The sequence below is a fragment of the Bubalus kerabau genome, chromosome 2, assembly GCF_029407905.1.
Source record: "Bubalus kerabau isolate K-KA32 ecotype Philippines breed swamp buffalo chromosome 2, PCC_UOA_SB_1v2, whole genome shotgun sequence".
NCBI classification, from domain to species: Eukaryota; Metazoa; Chordata; class Mammalia; order Artiodactyla; family Bovidae; genus Bubalus; species Bubalus kerabau.
In genome coordinates this window covers 114740069-114760338 of record NC_073625.1, presented here as the reverse complement: position 1 = coordinate 114760338, position 20270 = coordinate 114740069, and the positions used below count along the sequence as shown (strand labels likewise).

The 20270-nt window shown below is 42.4% G+C and overlaps 1 protein-coding gene across 7 annotated transcripts in view; it reads left to right on the top strand.

The window, feature by feature from the left end:
* The first annotated feature begins 15642 nt into the window (after positions 1-15642).
* Positions 15643-20270, top strand: part of CCDC14 (coiled-coil domain containing 14) — a 116224-nt gene continuing 111596 nt past the window's right edge. For all 7 annotated transcript variants that reach the window (XM_055568418.1, XM_055568419.1, XM_055568416.1 and 4 more), the window contains exon 1: positions 15643-16288. In XM_055568418.1, the coding sequence (XP_055424393.1) occupies positions 15890-16288 (399 nt within the window). In that variant the 5' untranslated portion in view covers positions 15643-15889. The remainder of the gene's footprint in view (positions 16289-20270) is intronic.

Below are 20270 nucleotides of genomic sequence, written 5' to 3'. Positions count from 1 at the left end.
TAAGCGCCTTAAGAGGCATTAAAAAGCATTTCAGAGATGATTATTGAAGTTTCCACATTAAGGTGCTGACACCATATCCCGATATAATGAGACCCTCTTAGGAAAATCTCCCTGCATGAGCTTAAGACCTTCTGACAAGGTTACCAGATTTTTCTTTCTCCCAGGAAGCCACAAATTTAACAGGCTGTGTGGTTATTGTTCTTAAGGCCAGGTGTGCCCAGGTTGCCTTTCTATCTGTAACACCATCCCCTCTTGAAAGTTGTTTTTGTATAAAAACCATGTTGCCTTTTTCATAATACATGCACCTCTCTACTGAATTGGGGAAATTTTTGTCCATTAGTATCTAAATAAGTAAAAGAAGATGGTGATGGGATGTCACCACAGGCCCTAGAGTGAAACAATAAAAAGGGCTGAAACGAATTTTACCCCTGTGGTCATCTGGCCACACCTGCAGGGGGTCAGTTCAGTTCAGTCACTCAGCCGTGTCCAACTCTTTGCGACCCCATGAATTGCAGCATGCCAGGCCTCCCTGTCCATCACCAACTCCCGGAGTTTACTCAGACTCACGTCTATCAAGTCAGTGATGCCATCCAGCCATCTCATCCTCTGTCGTCCCCTTTTCCTCCTGCCCCCAGTCCCTCCCAGCATCAGAGTCTTTTCCAATGAGTGAACTCTTTGCATGAGGTGGCCAAAGTACTGGAGTTTCAGCTTTAGCGTCATTCCTTCCAAAGAAATTCCAGGGCTGATCTCCTTCAGAATGGACTGGTTGGATCTCCTTGTAGTCCAAGGGACTCTCAAGAGTCTTCTCCAACACCACACTTCAAAGGCATCAATTCGGCACTCAGCTTTCTTCACAGTCCAACTCTCACATCCATACATGACCACTGGAAAAAACATAGCCTTGACTAGACGGACCTTTGTTGGCAAAGTAATGTCTCTGCCTTTCAATATGCTATCTAGGTTGGTCATAACTTTTTTCCAAGGAGTAAGCGTCTTTTAATTTCATGGCTGCAGTCACCATCTGCAGTGATTTTGGAGCCCAAAAAAATAAAGTCTGACACTGTTTCCATTGTTTCCCCATCTATTTCCCATGAAGTGATGGGACCAGATGCCATGATCTTCGTTTTCTGAATGTTGAGTTTTAAGCCAACTTTTTCATTCTCCTCTTTCACCTTCATCAAGAGGCTTTTCAGTTCCTCTTCACTTTCTGCCATAAGGGTGGTGTCACAGCCTTGTCTAACTCAATGAAACTAAGCCATGCCCATGGGGCCACCCAAGATGGGTGGGTCATGGTGGAGAGGTCTGACAGAATGTGGTCCACTGGAGAAGGGAATGGCAAACCACTTCAGTATTCTTGCCTTGAGAACCCCATGAACAGTAGGAAAAGGCAAAATGATAGGATACTGAAAGAGGAACTCCCCAGGTCAGTAGGTGCCCAATATGCTACTGGAGATCAGTGGAGAAATAACTCCAGAAAGAATGAAGGGATGGAGCCAAAGCAAAAACAATACCCAGTTGTGGATGTGACTGGTGATAGAAGCAAGGCCCGCTGCTGTAAAGAGCAATATTGCATAGGAACCTGGAATGTCAGGTCCATGAATCAAGGCAAATTGGAAGTGGTCAAACAAGAGATGGCGAAAGTGAACGTCGACATTCTAGGAATCAGTGAACTAAAATGGACTGGAATGGGTGAATTTAACTCAGATGACCATTATATCTACTACTGTGGGCAAGAGTCCCTTAGAAGAAATGGAGTAGACATCGTGGTCAACAAAAGAGTTTGAAGTGCAGTACTTGGATGCAATCTCAAAAACGACAGAATGATCTCTGTTCGTTTCCAAGGCAAACCATTTAGTATCACAGTAATCCAAGTCTATGCCCCAACCAGTAACGCTGAAGAAGCTGAAGTTGAACGGTTCTATGAAGACCTACAAGACCTTTTAGAACTAACACCCAAAAAAGATGTCCTTTTCATTATAGGGGACTGGAATGCAAAAGTAGGAAGTTAAGAAACACCTGGAGTAACAGGTAAATTTGGCCTTGGAATACGGAATGAAGCAGGGCAAAGGCTAATAGAGTTTTGCCAAGAAAATGCGCTGCAGGGGGTAGGGAACAACTAATTCTCCCTGCTGTTTGCCATCAGCCAGAGTGACCCATCAGTTATAGCCACTCTAGAGCCTTTGGTTGTTTGAAAGGCTGAAGCACTGCAGGTGAAACCCTGCACTGTAATTAATCAGGGTTAGAGAGTGCCTATTTTTGGGGGCTCCAAAATCACTGCAGATGGTGATTGCAGCCATAAAATTAAAAGACGCTTACTCCTTGGAAGGAAAGTTATGACCAACCTAGATAACATATTGAAAAGCAGAGACATTACTTTGCCAACAAAGGTCCGTCTAGTCAAGGCTATGTTTTTTCCAGTGGTCATGTATGGATGTGAGAATTGGACTGTGAAGAAAGCTGAGCACCGAAGAATTGATGCCTTTGAAGTGTGGTGTTGGAGAAGACTCTTGAGAGTCCCTTGGACTACAAGGAGATCCAACCAGTCCATCCTAAAGGAAATCAGTCCTGGGTGTTCATTGGAAGGACTGATGCTGAAGCTGAAACTCCAATACTTTGGCCGCCTCATGCGAAGAGTTGATTCATTGGAAAAGACCCTGATGCTGGGAGGGATTGGGGGCAGAGGAGAAGGGGATGACAGAGGATGAGGCAGCTGGATGGCATCACCGACTCGATGGACATGAGTTTGGGTAAACTCTGGGAGTTGGTGATGGACAGGGAAGCCTGGCGTGCTACAATTCATGGGGTTGCAAAGAGCCGGACACGACTAAGCGACTGAACTGAACTGACTGAGAGAGTGACTGACATCTTTTAACCTGCCTCAGTCTCTCTATTTCTCTTTCACTGTGATCAAAGAATTTTAAATATGATCTTGCCTGGCAGTGAGGAGTGAAGGGGAGCTGAGGGAACAGCCCCAGTTTGAAAGACCCTAAGACAACAAGTTCATAGAATAATAAAAGTTAAAAGATCTTTTGTACATTTGAGATAACAGATTGAAATTAGAAACTAAACCTCAGTAGTCCTGCGCATAATCCCTGAAGAGTGAGGCTAATGAAACCTCAGCCATCAAAGTGAATCCTGAACACAGACATGAAATCATCGGTAGTACTAGAGCCGTCAGTTGAGACTCAGCACAACTGGCAATTCCGGTGGGGCACAGTCCATTGCTCGCCTTCCAAGCCACCACTTAGTGTCTGCTGTTTTCCTCCTCTCCTGCTCCCGGCGGTGATGCTTCCTCCAAGGCATTGATATTACTAAACCATAGACGTTCATCAGGGACACAGCACATCTGCACAGCACATCTCATCTACAGCGCATCTCCCGAGTTAACCTGCGGCAGCCGTCACCCCAATGGTGAAAAACAGCCTTTCCGTCTACATTAATGATAACATTACATTACACATTAATGTACACATTATGTACATTAACGTACATAACGTACGTTATTACGCACACATACGTAACGTACACATTAATGATAACAGCCAGCATTTATCAAGCACTTCCTATGTGCAAGGCACTGTGCACAACACTTTACAGACATTCTCAATTTTTTCTTTATGACCTGACCTTACAGAGTCAGTGCTATTATCCCCGTTTTATAGATGAAAAACTGGTCTTAGGGAAATTAAGTTATTCATTGTCACTGGTAAGAAGGAATTTGAGTTCAGGTCTGTTTGGTTCCACACTTGTGCTGCCCTGCATGCACAGTGACTATCTTAGTATGGAGTTTTCCCCCAGAAACAGCCTCTGAGACAAGAATTTAAATGTATGTAGTTAGTTTGGGAGGCAATCCCAGGAATAGTGGAAGGGGAGTAGAGACCGTAAGATGGTGAAAGGAAGAAAGCCAATAGAGATATGTTACCAAGCCAGTCATCCCTGGAGGACTCTGGAGGCAGTGTAGATCATGCCTCACTGTTACCCAACCTGAGGGCTGAGGAAACTCTCCATCCATCATCAGCTAAGAGGCATTCACTTTCTGGCATTAACAGCTTGACCAGCTCATGGCCTGAGCTTGCTCCTTTTACTCCAGAAAAATAAAAAGCTCTTATGTAGGAAGTTACAGATGTACACAATAAGCAACCTTTGAAAGCATACGGATGAGGTGCCACCAGCCTCTGCACAATGCCTTACAGAGACTTTAATGATTTTTAGCATTTTGATCACTATTGTTTCTCTCCTAGGGTGAGGGCCAATCCATAGGGGCTGTAGGCAATGAGTGACTGACACTGTGCTGTTGTAAAATCACAACCTTGACCTTCAAACTGACACACTGTCCCAGACCAACTACTTTGTGTAACTTCCCTAGTGGAGATCATTCCAGAGGGGCCCACTTGGTCATTGCTGCCAATAGACCCTTTTCAGATCCATCCCACTGCCCTTCCTATTGTGACCAGAAATATCTGAATCCTAGCATGACCTCAGTTAAGCTGTCTAACTTAGACCCTTGTAACATATGGTTTGTATGTCTCCTTTAAAAAGAACAACATTCAGGAAGCAATAAAACCAGGATTTTTTGGAACAAAAAAAGTGGGCTCTTTCTTTCCTAAATTAAGCTATTTTGATTAAAGTGAAGACTGCAGATATATTTAAAGCTTCAGTAGGAAATGCAAAGATTATGGCTCAATTCCACTTTCTCTGTGCTCCATGCCCCCTCTCTCCTGGATGCTGTTCAATCAGGCACCTCTCTAGCCCCAGTTAACCAAAAACTTCCAAGAACCCCAGGGCCCGGAAACAGAAGCTGCTGGACACTCAAGTGTGGAAAGCTGAGTTTGAATCATGTAAGAATGGGATTCTTAACCTGAAATTTTTGGAGAGGCTCCTGAATGTCTCTGATAATGTTGTATAAGAATGTTTCATAAATGTGCACATTTGCATTTTTCTGAGGAAAAATTTAAAAGCTTCTAGAAAGTCTCAAAATTGTATAGGATCTCAAAAAGTTAAGAACCCTTGTGTTAGAAATAATTACAGAAGTCATCGAATGACTTGAGGAAAAGCAATACAGCAGTCTCAGATCTTTCCAAGCAGAACTGAGCTCATGTTTCTAAGCTTTAATTTATTATTCAGTTCACAGCCGATTCTTGTTTCCTGGCTACAAATCTTAACCGTGTTTTTAGTTTAGATTTTCATATACTTTGCAACTTTGATGGTTTCCTATAAACTGAAACATGGTTAAACATGGACAAATACTTTCACACTTCAGAGGTGAGCCAACTGGAAAAAGTCATTGGTCCAAGGTACTAAATTACAAAATATGGCCTAGACCAAGCTGAGTCATTAACCATGATACTACAGGGACCTAAACTTCCCTATTAGGCTTAAAGGACTGAGTTCTGAATAATTTTTAGTCTTGGGATTCCCTGGTGGTCCAGTGGTTAAGACTCTGCCTTGCAGTACAAAGATGTCAATTTGACCCCTGATCTAGGAAGATTCTAGGCTTCCCTTGTGACTCAGCTGGGAAAGAATCAGCCAGCAATGCCGGAGGCCTGGGTTTGATCCCTGGGTTGGGAAGATCTCCTGGAGAAGGAATACGCCAGTATTCTCGCCTGGAGAATTCCATGGACTATATAGTCCATGGAGTCACTAAGAGTTGGACACGACTGAGCAACTTTCACTTTCACTGGGAAGATTCCACATGCTTTGGAGTAAGTAAGTCCTGGGTTACAACTACTGAAGCCCTTCTACCTAGAGCCTGGGCTCCACAAGAGAAGCCACCACAGGGAGAAGCCTGTGCACTGCAACTAGAGAGTAGCCCCTGCTCGCTGCTTCTAGAGAAAGCCCACATGCAGCAATGAAGACCCAGCACAGCCAAACATAAAAATAAATGAAAAAATAATAATCCTGAGTTTCAGAACATGCAAATAGCCGTCAGCCCCAATGCAACAAAGGAGTCCAAACACTGGTTGGTTCATTTGTTTACTTAACCATTAAAAAATTCCTACATGGACACCCCTGGTGGTCCAGTGGCTAAGAATCTGCCTGCCAGTGCAGGGGACTTGGGTTCAATCCCTGGTCTCAGATTCCACATGCCATGGGCAACTAAGCTTCTTGCCCACAACTGCTAAAGCCTGTGTGCCCTAGAGCCTATACATCACAACTAGAGAAAGCCTGAGCACAGCGCAGACCCAGTACTGCTGCTGCTGCTGCTAAGTCACTTCAGTAGTGTCCGACTCTGTGCGACCCCATAGATGGTAGCCCACCAGGCCCCACCATCCCTGGGATTCTCCAGGCAAGAACACTGGAGTGGGTTGCCATTTCCTCCTCCAATGCATGAAAGTGAAAAGTGAAAGTGAAGTCGCCCAGTCATGTCCGACTCTTAGCGACCCCATGGACTGCAGCCTACCAGGCTCCTCCATCCATGGGATTTTCCAGGCAAGAGTACTGGAGTGGGTTGCCATTGCCTTCTCCGAGACCCAGTACAGCCATAAATAAATAAATAAAATTCCCACTCTGCACAAGACATGTGCTAGGTATTAGGGATGCTACACTGAATAAGATAAGTTTCTTGCTTTCATAGAAATGAAATTCTACTTGGGAAGACATCAAGTAACTAATCATGTAAAATAGCTCAGTTGGTAAAGAATCCGCATGCAATGCAGGAGACCCAGCTTCAATCCCCGGATTGAGAAGATCCCCTGGAGAAGGGAGAGGCTACCCACTCCAGTATTCTGGCCTGGAGAATCCCATGAACTACCATGGGTTCACAAAGAGTCAGACACGACTGAGTGACTTTCACTTTCAGGTGAAGAGTGGTGCTATAACAGCAAAGTAAGGGGGCACACTAATTAGGCTGCAGGAGTGGAGCAGAAGGAAAGACTTTCTTGAGAAACTAACGGGAGAGAGAACTCAGAAGACCATAGCTTCAGTTACCGCAGATGATTGAGAAACGGTTTCTGTAGCCTATACCTCTCTGCCAAGCTCCAGATTCAAATATCCAGTAGCCTACTTGATATTATTTCTTTTATGATTCCAATGAACTCCCAATCTACATGCCCCCAAATGAGTTCTTCAGTTCAGTTCAGTTCAGTCACTAAGTCGTGTCCAATGCTTTGCGACCCCATGAATCACAGCATGCCAGGCCTCCCTGTCCATCACCAACTCCCGGAGTTCACTCAGACTCACATCCATCAAGCCAGTGATGCCATCCAGCCATCTCATCCTCTGTCGTCCCCTTTTCTTTCTGCCCCAAATCCCTCCCGGCATCAGAGTCTTTTCCAATGAGTGAACTCTTCGCATGAGGTGGCCAAAGTACTGGAGTTTCAGCTTCAGCATCATTCCTTCCAAAGAAATCCCAGGGCTGATCTCCTTCAGAATGGACTGGTTGGATCGCCTTGCAGTCCAAGGGACTCTCAAGAGTCTTCTCCAACACCACAGTTCAAAAGCATCAATTCTTCGGCGCTCAGCTTTCTTCACAGTCCGACTCTCACATCCATACATGACCACAGGAAAAACCATAGCCTTGACTAGACGGACCTTTGTTGGCAAAGTAAATGCCTCTGCTTTTCAATATGCTATCTAGGTTGGTCATAACTTTCCTTCCAAGGAGTAAGCGTCTTTTAATTTCATGGCTGCAGTCACCATCTGCAGTGATTTTGGAGCCCAGAAAAATAAAGTCTGACACTGTTTCCACTGTTTCCCCATCTATTTCCCATGAAGTGATGGATCCAGATGCCATGATCTTCGTTTTCTGAATGTTGAGCTTTAAGCCAATCTTTTCACTCTCCACTTTCACTTTCATCAAGAGGCTTTTTAGATCCTCTTCACTTTCTGCCATAAGGCTGGTGTCATCTGCATATCTGAGGTTATTGATATTTCTCCTGGCAATCTTGATTCCAGCTTGTGTTTCTTCCAGTCCAGTGTTTCTCATGATGTACTCTGCATATAAGTTAAATAAGCAGGGTGACAATATACAGCCTTGATGAACTCCTTTTCCTATTTGGAACCAGTCTGTTGTTCCATGTCCAGTTCTAACTGTTGCTTCCTGATCTGCATACAGATTTCTCAAGAGGCAGGTCAAGTGGTCTGATATTCCTATCTCTTTCAGAATTTTCCACAGTGTATTGTGATCCGCACAGTCAAAGGCTTTGGCATAGTCAATAAAGCAGAAGTAGATGTTTTTCTGGAACTCTCTTGCTTTTTCCATGATCCAGCAGATGTTGGCAATTTAATCTCTGGTTCCTCTGCCTTTTCTAAAACCAGCTTGAACATCAGGAAGTTCACGGTTCACATATTGCTGAAGCCTGGCTTGGAGAATTTTGAGCATTACTTTACTAGCATGTGAGATGAGTGCAATTGTGCAGTAGTTTGAGCATTCTTTGGCATTGCCTTTCCTTGGGATTGGAATGAAAACTGACCTTTTCCAGTCCTGTGGCCACTGTTGAGTTTTCCAAATTTGCTGGCATATTGAGTGCAGCACTTTCACAGCATCATCTTTCAGGATTTGAAAGAGCTCAACTGGAATTCCATCACCTCCACTAGCTTTGTTCGTAGTCATGCTTTCTAATGAGGTCTTAGTTTGTATTTTTTCATAATAAAATGTTAGGGGGGAAATGAGTTCATACACTTAGCTCCTAAATGTGGATCTCTCCCACCACTCATCCAGATACAAAACCTAGAAACCAAAGTCAATGTAATAAACCTCCCCTTTACCTTACTTCCCAAATTTATCACTAATCCCTGTTCATTTACTTCCTACGCTTCTCTTGCATCTGTCCTCTTCATCTCCTGTCACACCTCCCTCTGTTCTAGCTACAAATGTATTTCCTCTGAACACTATGGTGGCTTTCTTTAAGTCTGATCATGGTAGCAAACAGAAAACACTCTGAACTAAGATTTTAATGATAATTAAAAAGCTTTACAGAGTTGTGGATGAGGAAACCAACGAGGAGTGTTGAGATGCCCAGACACTCCCAAACACTAGCAAAGAGAGGTAAATGTTTTATTGCAGCCTGCAAAGAACTGGAGCCCAGTAGCTCCTCCGAGTTGTAGCCTCAGAGAGCCAAGGCATCAGCCGGAATGTGCTAGGAAGGGAGGAATATTCCAGTTTCTCTCCTCTTTTCCTCCTATCTTCTGCCAGGTGATGCCTATTGATTAAACAAAACCTAAAGTGGAAACCCAATTCTGAGTGATGCTATCCTTAAGAGTGAGTTCCCAGGGCATGGAGAAGGGCAGAGAACGGATAGGCAGAAAATGGGGAGATCTATCTATACTGATGATTTCTTTTTCTAAAAACATCCTTTATACTAGGGGCTGGCACTCTTTCTGTTAAGGATCAGGTTGTAAATATTTTAGGCTTTGCAGGCTATAGAGTCTATATTGCAATTACTCAAATTTGCAGCTTTAAGACAGAAGCAACCATAAATAATATGTAAACAATGAGTGTGACAGTGTCCCAACAACATTTTATTTATGACACTGAAGTATAATTTTTCTATAATTTCATGTCATGAAATATTATTCTTTTGATTTTTAAAAAACAATTTAAAATGTAAAAACTGCTGACTACTGTACAAAAAAAGGTGGCAGATTGGCTGTGGCCAGGGGCTATGGATTGTGGATTCTTGCTCTATGCTGCAGTCAGTAATATTTGTTAAACACCATTCATTTCACTCCATTTTACACTTTTACACATTCCTATTGCCCTTAGCACAATCCAAATCCTTAATGTGGTCTATGAGAACTGCATAGTCTGACACCTATATATATGTTTATGCCTGCTATCAGCACTCGAGCCACAAGTCTCTCTTACTCATCATCATACTGTCTCCACAAGTTTAGAATATCTTTCTCTCTCCTATCTAGTTTATTCTTCAGATCTCAACACACTGTAGCAGTACTTGAAATAGCAGAGCAGGGAAAAGGGAGGAGAATTCTGGAAATACTGTGGAATAGGAATCACCAGAATCTATCTCCCCACCTAGACAACAGTTACACTTGGAGAATCTGTTTGATGTAATTATTTTGGAACTCTGGAGTCAATTGAAATGTTGAAATTTTTAGGGGGACGGCTAGTATGGTAAATTGAAGCTAATTTCCATTTTAGCTCTTAGTATAGTAGCAGCAACCCATGCTTCACTCCCAGTCCAATTCCAGGCAGCCACACATAGGTTCCAGGAACAGCTTGCACACAGCTTGTGGGAGCCAAGATGGGCAAAAAGCTCCTCATCCTACAACTGTTGGGTATCTGTGCTCTGATCATTGTTGCTTTTGATCACAGAGGTTCAGACTAAGAGGTGGATAGCCTTTGTTGTACTTGCCTCCATTGTTGGAAGCCCCTCCCCCTCTGGTTGAAGAGACTCACTGGATTTAAAGGACTGGTATCCTTTCTTCTGGAGAAGGCAATGGTAACCCACTCCAGTCTTCTTGCCTGGAGAACCCTATGGGCAGAGGAGCCTGGTGGGCTACAGTCCACGGGGTCGCAAAGAGTCGGACACAACTGAGTGACTAAACCAAACCATCCTTTCTTCCTCCTTTCATTTTTCTCTTTTTCCTATTTTGAGAGTCAGAGAGTAAAGACTGGGATATTCAAAAGCAACAGTACACATAGGGAAAATTAGAACATGACCATACATGCCCAGGGAAACATGCAGGTTCAGAAAAGCCCTGAGAAGACCTTACATTCTGCCAGAGATGGAAAACTGCATCCTGAAATTCAATGGGAATCTCAAAGTACTCTGAATAGACAAAAGAACCTTGAAAGAGAGGAACAAAGTTGGAAGAGTCACACGTTCTGATTTCAAACTTACTACAAAGCTTCCATCATAAAAACAGTTCAGTGTTGGCATAAAGGCAGATAAATAAAACAATGGAATAGATAGCCCAGAAATAAACCGTTACATACACAGTCAAATATTTTTGGGCTGCCAGGACCATTCAATGGGAAAAGGACAGTCCTTTCAAAAAATGATACTAGGAAAATTGGATATCCACATTTAAAAGGATGCATTTAGACCCTTATCTAATATAAGAATGAAATAAAAATGGATCAAAGACCTAGATAAATGTAAGACTTAAAATATAGAAATGTTAGAAGAAAACACAGGGCAAATCTTCATGACATGGATATGCCAATGATTTCTTGGATGTGACAGTAAAAACATAGGTAAGGAAAGAAAAAAAAGGGAAAAATTGGAAATTTCATGAAAATAAAAAATTTTGTATATCAAGAGACAGTATCAACAGAGTAAAAATACAAATCACAGAATGAGAGAAAATATTTGCAAATCATATATATGACAAGAGATTAATATCCAAAATTTGCACAGAACTCCTAAAAATCAACAACAAAAATACAACTCAACTTTTAAAAAGGCAAAGGCCTTGAACAGACATTTCTCCAAAGAAAATATGTGGATGGCCAATAAGCATATGAAAAGATGCTCAACAATATTAATCATTCAGTTCAGCTCAGTCGCTCAGTTGTGTCTGAATCTTTGTGACCCCGTGGGCTGCAGCATGCCAGGCTTCCCTGTTCACTGCCAACCCCCGGAGCTTGCTCAAACTCATGTTCATTGAGTCGGTGATGCCATCCAACCATCTCATCCTCTGTCGTCCCCTTCTGCTCCCACCTTCAATCTTTCTCAGCATCAGGGTCTTTCCCAATGAGTCAGTTCTTTGCATCAGGTGGCGAAAGTATTGGAAAGTCAGCTTCAGCATCAGTCCTTCCAATGAATATTCAGAACTGATTTTCTTTAGGATGGACTGATTAGATCTCCTTGCAGTCCAAAGGACCCTCAAGAGTCTTCTCCAACACCACTGTTCAAAAGCATCAATTCTTTGGTGGTCAGCTTTCATTATAATCCAACTCTCACATCCATACATGACAACTGGAAAAACAGCTTTGAATAGACAAACCTTTGTTGGTAAAGTGATGTCTCTGCTTTTTAATATGCTGTCTAGGTTGGTCATAGCTTTTCTTCCCAGGAGCAAATGCCTTTTAATTTCATGGCTGAAGTCGCCATCTGCAGTGATTTTGGAGCCCCCCCAAAATAAAGTCTCTCACTGTTTTCATTGTTTTCCCATCTATTTGAAGTGGGGGGAATGAAGTGATGGGACTGGATGCCATGATCTTAGCTTTTTGAATGCTGAGTTTTAAGCCAACTTTTTCACTCTCCTCTTTCACTTTCATCAAGAGGCTCTTTAGTTCTTCTTCACTTTCTGCCATAAGGGTAGTGTCATCTGCATATCTGAAGTTTATTGATATTTCTCCCTGCAGCCTTGATTCCAGCTTGTGCTTCATCCAGCTCAGCATTTCACATGATGTACTCTCTATATAAGTTAAATAAGCAGGGTGACAATATATAGCCTTGACATACTCCTTTTCCAATTTGGAACCAGTCTGTTGTTCCATGTCCGGTTCTAACTGTTGCTTCTTGACTTACATACAGATTTCTCAGGAGGCAGGTAAGGTGGTCTGGTATTCCCATCTCTTTCAGAATTTTGCACAGTTTCTTGTGATCCACACAGTCAAAGGCTTTGGCATAGTCAATAAAGCAGAAGTAGATGTTTTTCTGGAATTCTCTTGCTTTTTCGATGATCCAGTGGTTGTTGGCAATTTGATCTCTGGTTCCTCTGCCTTTCTAAATCCAGCTTGAACATCTGGAAGTTCACAGTTCACATACTGTTGAAGTCTGGCTTGGAGAATTTTGAGCATTACTTTGCTAGCGTGTGAGATGAGTGCAATTGTGCGGTAGTTTGAGCATTCTTAGGCATTGCCTTTCTTGGGGACTGGAATGAAAACTGACCTTTTCCAGTCCTGTGGTCACTGCTGAGTATTCCAAATTTGGTAGCATATTGAGTGCAACACTTTCACAGCATCATCTTTTAGGACTTTAAATAGCTCAACTGGAATTCCATCACCTCCACTAGCTTTGTTTGTAGTGATGCTTCCGAAGGCCCACTTGACTTCCCATTCCAGGATGTCTGGCTCTAGGTGAGTGATCACACCATCATGATTATCTGGGTCATAAAGATCTTTTTTGTATAGTTCTTCTGTGTGTTCTTGTCACCTCTTCTTAATATCTTCAGTTTCTGTTAAGGTCCATACCATTTCTGTCCTTTCTTGTGCCCATCTCTGCATGAAAACTTCCCTTGGTATTTCTAATTTTCTTGAAGGGATCTCTAGTCTTTCCCATTCTATTGTTTTCCTCTATGTCTTTGCATTGTTCACTGAGGAAGGCTTTCTTATCTCTCCTTGATAGTCTTTGGAAATTTGCATTCAAACGGTATATCTTTCCTTTTCTCCTTGCCTTTACCTCTCTTCTTTTCTCAGCTACTTATAAAGCCTCCTCCATTAATCATTAGGGAAATTCAAATCAAAATTATAGTGAAATACCACCTCCCACCAATTAGGATGGTCTTGTAGCTCAGTTGGTAAAGAATCTGCCTGCAATGCAGGATACCCGGGTTCGATCCCTGGGTCAGGAAGATCCCCTGGAGAAGGAAATGGCAACCCACTCCAGTATTCTTGCCTGGAGAATCCCATGGACAGAGAAGCCTAGCAGGCTACAGTCCATGGGGTCGCTAGAGTCAAACATGACTTAGCAACTAAACCACCACCACTACCATCAAAAAAAAAAAGAAAAGAAAATAACAAGTGTTGGGGAGAACGTGGAGAAATTGGAACCCTTGTGCACTGTTGATGGGAATGTAAAATGGTGCAGCCGTTGTGGAAAAGAGTATGGTGGTTTGTCAAAAAGTTTAATAGTAGAACTATCATATGATCCAGTAGTTCTGGGTATATACCCAAAAGAATTGAAAGCAGAGTCTGGAAAAGATACTAGTACACCCATGTTTATAGAAACAATATTCATCACAATAGCTAAAATTTTGAAGCAACCCGAGTCCATTAAGAGATAGATGGATAGATAAATGTGGCATATACATACAATGGAATATTATTTAGCTTCAAAAAGGAAATTTTGATACATGCTACAACATTGATAGACCTTGAAGACAAGTAAAGTATGCCAGTCTTGAAATAATATTCCATTGTCTGTATATGCCACATTTATCTATCCATCAGGGACTGGAGGATGGGTGAATGGGGATTCATTGTTTGATGGCTACAGTATTTTAGTTTTATAAGATGAAGAGTTCTGGAGATGTATGGTGGTGATGGGTGCACAATATTGCAATGTATTTACAACTGCTGAATTGTACACTTAATATTGGTTCAGATGGCAAATTTTATGATTTGTCTATTTTTCCACAATAAAAAATTTTAATTAAAAAAAAGCATCAGGAACTATTATCTTAAAAACTTATAAAGAGGTAAAAACCCCAATGAAACAAACAAACAAAAATGGACGGGAGAAGCATAAAATTCCAAAGATTAGGGAAATGACTATCAGGCAGCCATTTTGTAATTGTAGGTTAATAAACAACTTTGATGAGATAGTAAAACACATGTTTCAGTAATACGTATCCTACTGTATTGTAACTGTAATATACTTGTATGTTATTCACTTGCTCCTTGGTTACCATGGGATTGTTGTTGTTGGTTGTTTAGTGGGTAAGTCCTGTCTAACATCTTTGAGGCCCCATGGACTGTAGCCCATCAGCCTCCTCTGTCCACGGGAATTCCCAGGCAAGAATACCTGAGTGGGTTGCCATTTCCTCCTCCAGGGGATCCTCCTCACCCAGGGATTAAACTGGATTTCTCCTGCATTGCAGGCAGATTCTTTACTGCTGAGCCACCGGGGAAGCCCATAGCTTAGCCTCGCCTACATTAAACATGCTCAAACACAGTGCACTGTCCTCACGCTGTGGCTGGCTGGGGACTGAGGCTCCCTAAGATGCCCAGCATCATGAGAGAGTATCTTACCTCATATCACTAGGCTGGGAAAAGATCAAAATCCAAAATTAAAAGTACAGTTTCTACTGAACACATATTGCTTTCAAACCATCATAAAGCTGAAAAATCCTAGCTGGACCATCATAAATGGGGACTGTCTGTATGTAGTTGGAAAAAGTCTAGAAGGGAATGTTATCAATCTAGTGGGAACATGAGTTTTATTTCTTTATCTGTGTTTCCTAAAATATGCCTGTATTAATTAGGAAAAATCAGTATAAGTTTTGAAAAATCAACTAAGAAAAAACTGAAAACAGTCGAATATGTTAAACACTTTATAGGATTAGATGAAGAGGGAAGAGAGAGTTCTCCTCAATTTAATCTAATTCAAAGCTAAATATATCTAGTTTCGCCAAATCACTCAGTACAAGTGTGCAATATATTGGTACATAGATTTCAGTTTTTGGATTATTTTAATTGTAATTAGGACTTGCAAGACGTAGATCTTTTTCTTTCTTACTTTAAAATGAAATAAGTTGGGTTAATTTCTCTCCAGCTCGATTTAAAACAGTAACTCCAAACTCAGTACCTTAAAAACAAAGACATTCCATTAAAATTCGTGCAGCATGCCAATGGTAAGAATACTGTGCTATTCTTTGTTAACAGTGATTACCTTCACTGAAGAAACAACTATGCCTGGAAGTAAAACTAAAATCGCAGCTAATGAGCACGATTATTAGGCCGCAGAATAAAAAATCTTAAATTGCTATCAGAATCACACAAAGAAAACAGGGCGTAGGATTGATGTTTATTGATTACCAAGAAAAAAACATTCAAAATGGTATACAAAACACCAACTAAAAATACAGGGTCAAAATCCAGAGACAGTGCAATTCCTTTTGAAACCTATTCGCGTTCTACCGTAGTCCCTTCCTCTGTCGTGGCGGGTCCCCGTTGCCACTTCCCCTAGCAGATGCAGGACAACGGCTCTCCCTCCAGTGGAAGCCCTCGCAGCAGCAAACTCAGGTCTCCCAGGTGATCATGGATTCTGGTCAGCCCAGTGCTCCCGCTCCTCGTCCCGCCCTCCTCCGCCCCGCCCCTCTCGGCCCCGCCCCGCCCCAGACCCGCAGCGTTCGCCGGCGTTCTTTGGACTTCTCTCACCCTGCAGCCGAGTGTGACGAGCCGGGGCCGGGAGGGGGTCTATTGCGCAAACCCAAGGCGCCGTGCGGTGGGTCGGAGAGAGGTTTTGGTTGCGCGCCCGGGACTATGAGGCGCAGCATTCGGCGGGCTCCTTCCCGGAAGCGGAAGCTCGAGGGGCGGGCCAAGGGCGGCCGGGAGTCAGCGGCGGTTAATTCCTTTTATCTTGCGGCTTTGCTTCACTCCGTTTGGACTTTTCTGAAGCTGCGAGAGATGGTCAGGTCTGGATCTCGACCGGGCCAGGTGAGGTCTGCGGACCTGAGGCGTCCACTGTCGGGGTGGAGAGGGACGGAGGTAGTCCTTGGGCCTGGAGAAGTGGAAAGCCCCCTTTGAAAAAATAAAAAGAGTGCTGCCGCGTTAAAAAATGCGACAGGAGACGAGGCGGAGGGTGGGTGTGCGTACCTAATCTTAACGCCCTAACACAGTTGTTCTGCCTGTAGATGTAGATTCTGTTTTAATCGTTGTGGTCCAGCTGAGCGCTGGCTTTGGAGTGGTCTCCGGGTTCGAGTCCAGCCTCAGCCGCTGGGTGCGTGACTTAACCTCTCGGAGCCTCAAGACGTTGTTGCATCAACTCCAGGTTCCCAGCTTTTCCAACAAGTGCTGCTATTAGCTGGTTTTCCGTCACAGTTGCTGGTATTTTACTGGTTTTTAAAAAAGTCTCCCAAGTAGTGTCCCTGTATTTAGCCTCATCCTTCTCAAATGCACACCCCTCATCAATTCTCTGCTAAAAATCCAACTCTGGAACTTTTTTTTTTTCCCCCCAAGATAAACATCCCAGTTCTTTGACCTGTCAACAGCCATTTTTCGACGTGGCTAGTGCATTCCCTACCAGCCCCCACCTCCATCCCAGGAATATCCAGCGCTCTTCAGCTATTTCTTCCAGTGCCCTGAGTCCCCGTGTTCTTTCAGGCTTCTGTGCCTTTGCCTTTTGTTCTGCCGAGGATGATGGCCTTCTCTCCCTGAAATCTCCCGTTTTCATCTCCTGTCCCTTCAGCTCAAGTACTGCTTCTAGAAGCCTTGTCTGGCCCTGTCAACATTTACATTGGGTGCCCTCAGCTCCCGTTTTGTGCCCTTACTAAAATCCAGGCTAGAGATATTGCTCATCTTCCTATGCTACTAAGCCGTTTATCTCTGTCTTTTCAGGTAATCAATCAGTCAACCAATAGGAATCAATCAAGCCTTACACAGACCCTCTACTTAGAGTGATCTTACGCCTCCTTAAGTGTACTACCCTTCTTTGCCCTTTCATTTTTGCTCTTCCTTTATTTATCAACTCGCTTTTAATGCTGTCTCCCCTATTAATGTGAATCTTACACTTTCCCCCAAGGCTTGGCTCAAGACTTTCTTCATGAATGCTTCCAGACCAGTCCCACCCTTATAGTTCTTTCTTTTATGTTGAATGAACTCAGACTTGGTGCAGTCAGCAAGGGGGAAAACATGGTTTTTGTAGTCATAGTCACCTACCAATTCAGGTTCCAGTTCTGCCGCTACTGTCATAGTGATAGTAAGCAAAGTACTTTTTACTTCTCTGAGATTTCTTTTTCTTATCTACAAAGTAGGTGTAATATCCTGCCTTAAAGAATTGAGGAGATTAAATGAGAGAACCTGGTAAAACATCTATTTCACACTTGGCATAAATTGTGCAACACAACGTAGTCCCCTTAAAAACAGTTTATTACTGTCAATAATCACAGCTAACATTTGGGTAGCACTTATGTGACAGGTATTATTCTGTGTGCTTTTACATATGCTGCTGCTGCTCCTAAGTTGCTTCAGTTGTGTCCGACTCTGTGCGACCCCATAGACGGCAGCCCACCAGGCTCCTCCCTCCCTGGGATTCTCCAGACAAGAATACTGGAGTGGGTTGCTATTTCCTTGTCCAGTGCATGAAAGTGAAAAGTGAAAGTGAAGTTGCTCAGTCATGTCCAACTGTTCGTAACCTAATAGACTGTAGCCTACCAAGCTCCTGTTTCCATGGGATTTTCCAGGCAAGAGTATTGGAGTGGGTTGCCATTTATTCTCATTTAATCTTCACAATAGGCTTAGGAAGTAGATAATAATCCTCATTTTATAGATGAGGAAGTTGAGGGATGCAGAGTTCAGATAACTTCTCTAGTTATGCAGCTGGTTAGCAGTGGAGACAGGCTTTAGACCTGTCTAAAGCCTGACATAGTTGGTGCTGAGTCCATTTAAACATCTGTTCTTAGGTGTATGACTCTGAACAAGCCACCTTTCTGAAATGTAGGGCCCTACCTCACAGAAATAATAACTAACAGGGTGTTGATTAAGTGGAAATGAAAGGCTTTGAACACTAAATTATTCCACAAATATAATTTTATCTTGCACTTGTTGGTAGGAGATACAGCTCCTAAGAGGTACTTATGTTTTTCTCAAATAATAAAGTAAAAGTTTCTTGCTAATACTTAGTGGAAGTAAATGTGGGATAAAACAAACATTCTCTTATATATTGCCATTTGGGGCACTTGTTTTGAAAAGTGGTTTTGCAGTTTGTATCTAGGGGCACTAAAGGCATTAAACAATGAATAACTTATCAAATAATTAAGCTTTCAATCCTGAATATGAAAAGATATTTCCAGTATATGAAACGATTTATTTCAGATTTGTATTTTAACTGAAAAATTTGAAGCACTCCAAGGGCACATTACTTCCATTTAAGGAAATAGTATACAACTGTTAAAAAATTTTGAACTTTTTTAATATGGAAAAAGATTTGAAAGTAAAAACACAACACTCAAAATTGCAGCTGTCTAGTCATGATGACTAAATAATCCATATGAAGCCTCAGTAGCCAAGAGCACAGCTAGTGCCTAGATCTTGGTTTCTATTAATAAATACTGTTGTCCACGGGAAGGAATCACTACTTTTTGGGGAAATGGTCAACTCTAGGGTTGGGGCCTGGATATATCAAAGTAAAAAGCTGCACAGCTTTTCACAACACTGAAAAGTCAACTTATGGGATGAGGAAAAATATTTAAAACTACATATCTGATAAAAGGTTCATAATCATAATATACAAGGAACTCCTACATTTCAGTAGCATACATAGGCAAGGGACTTGAATAGGCATTTCTCCAAAGAAGACATATAGATGGTCAGCAAGTATATGGAAAGATGCTCAATATCACTGATCAGGGGAATGCAAATCGAAGCCACAGCGAGATATCACCTCACACCTGTTGGGATGGCTATCATAAAAACAAAACCAATCCAGAAGATAACAAGTGTTGATGAGGATATGGAGAAATTTGAACCCTTGTACACTGTTCATGGGAATGTCAGGGTGCATCTGTTATGAAAAATCATGAAATTTCCTCCAAAATTAAAAGTAGAATTGTTATGTGATCCAGCATTCTCACTTTGGTTGTTTATCCAGGAGAGTTAAAAATAGGATCTTAAGAGATATTTTCACTCACATGTTTATTATAACATTCACAATAGCTAAGATGTGATAACAACCTAAATGTCCATTTATGGATTAGTGGATACACAATGGAATATTATTCAGCCTTTAAAAAGGAAGGAAATCATGCTATATGCAACATGAATGGATCTTGAGGATACTTTGCTAAGTGAAATAAGCCACTTCAGTTCAGTTCAGTCACTCAGTCGTGTCCAGCTCTTTGTGACCCCATGAACTGCAGCATGCCAGGCCTCCCTGTCCATCACCAACTGCTGGAGTCTACCCAAACCCATGTCCATTGAGTCGGTGATGCCGTCCAACCATCTCATCCTCTGTCATCCCTTCTCCTCAATCTTTCCCAGCATCAGGGTCTTTTCAAATGAGTCAGCTCTTTGCATCAGGTGGCCAACATATTGGAGTTTCAGCTTCAACATCAGTCCTTCCAATGAACACCCAGGACTGATCTCCTTTAGGATGGACTGGTTGGATCTCCTTGCAGTTCAAGGGACTCTCAAGAGTCTTCTCCAACACCACAGTTCAAAAGCATCAATTCTTCAGCTCTCAGCTTTCTTTATAGTCCAACTCACATCCATACAAGACTACTGGAAAAACCATAGCCTTGACTAGATGGACCTTTGTTGACAAAGTAATGTCACTGCTTTTTAAAATGCTGTCTAGGTTGGTCATAACTTTCCTTCCAAGGAGTAAGTGTCTTTTAATTTCATGGCTGCAATCACCATCTGCAGTGATTTGGGAGCCAAGAAAAATAAAGTCAGCCACTGTTTCCCCATCTATTTGCCATGA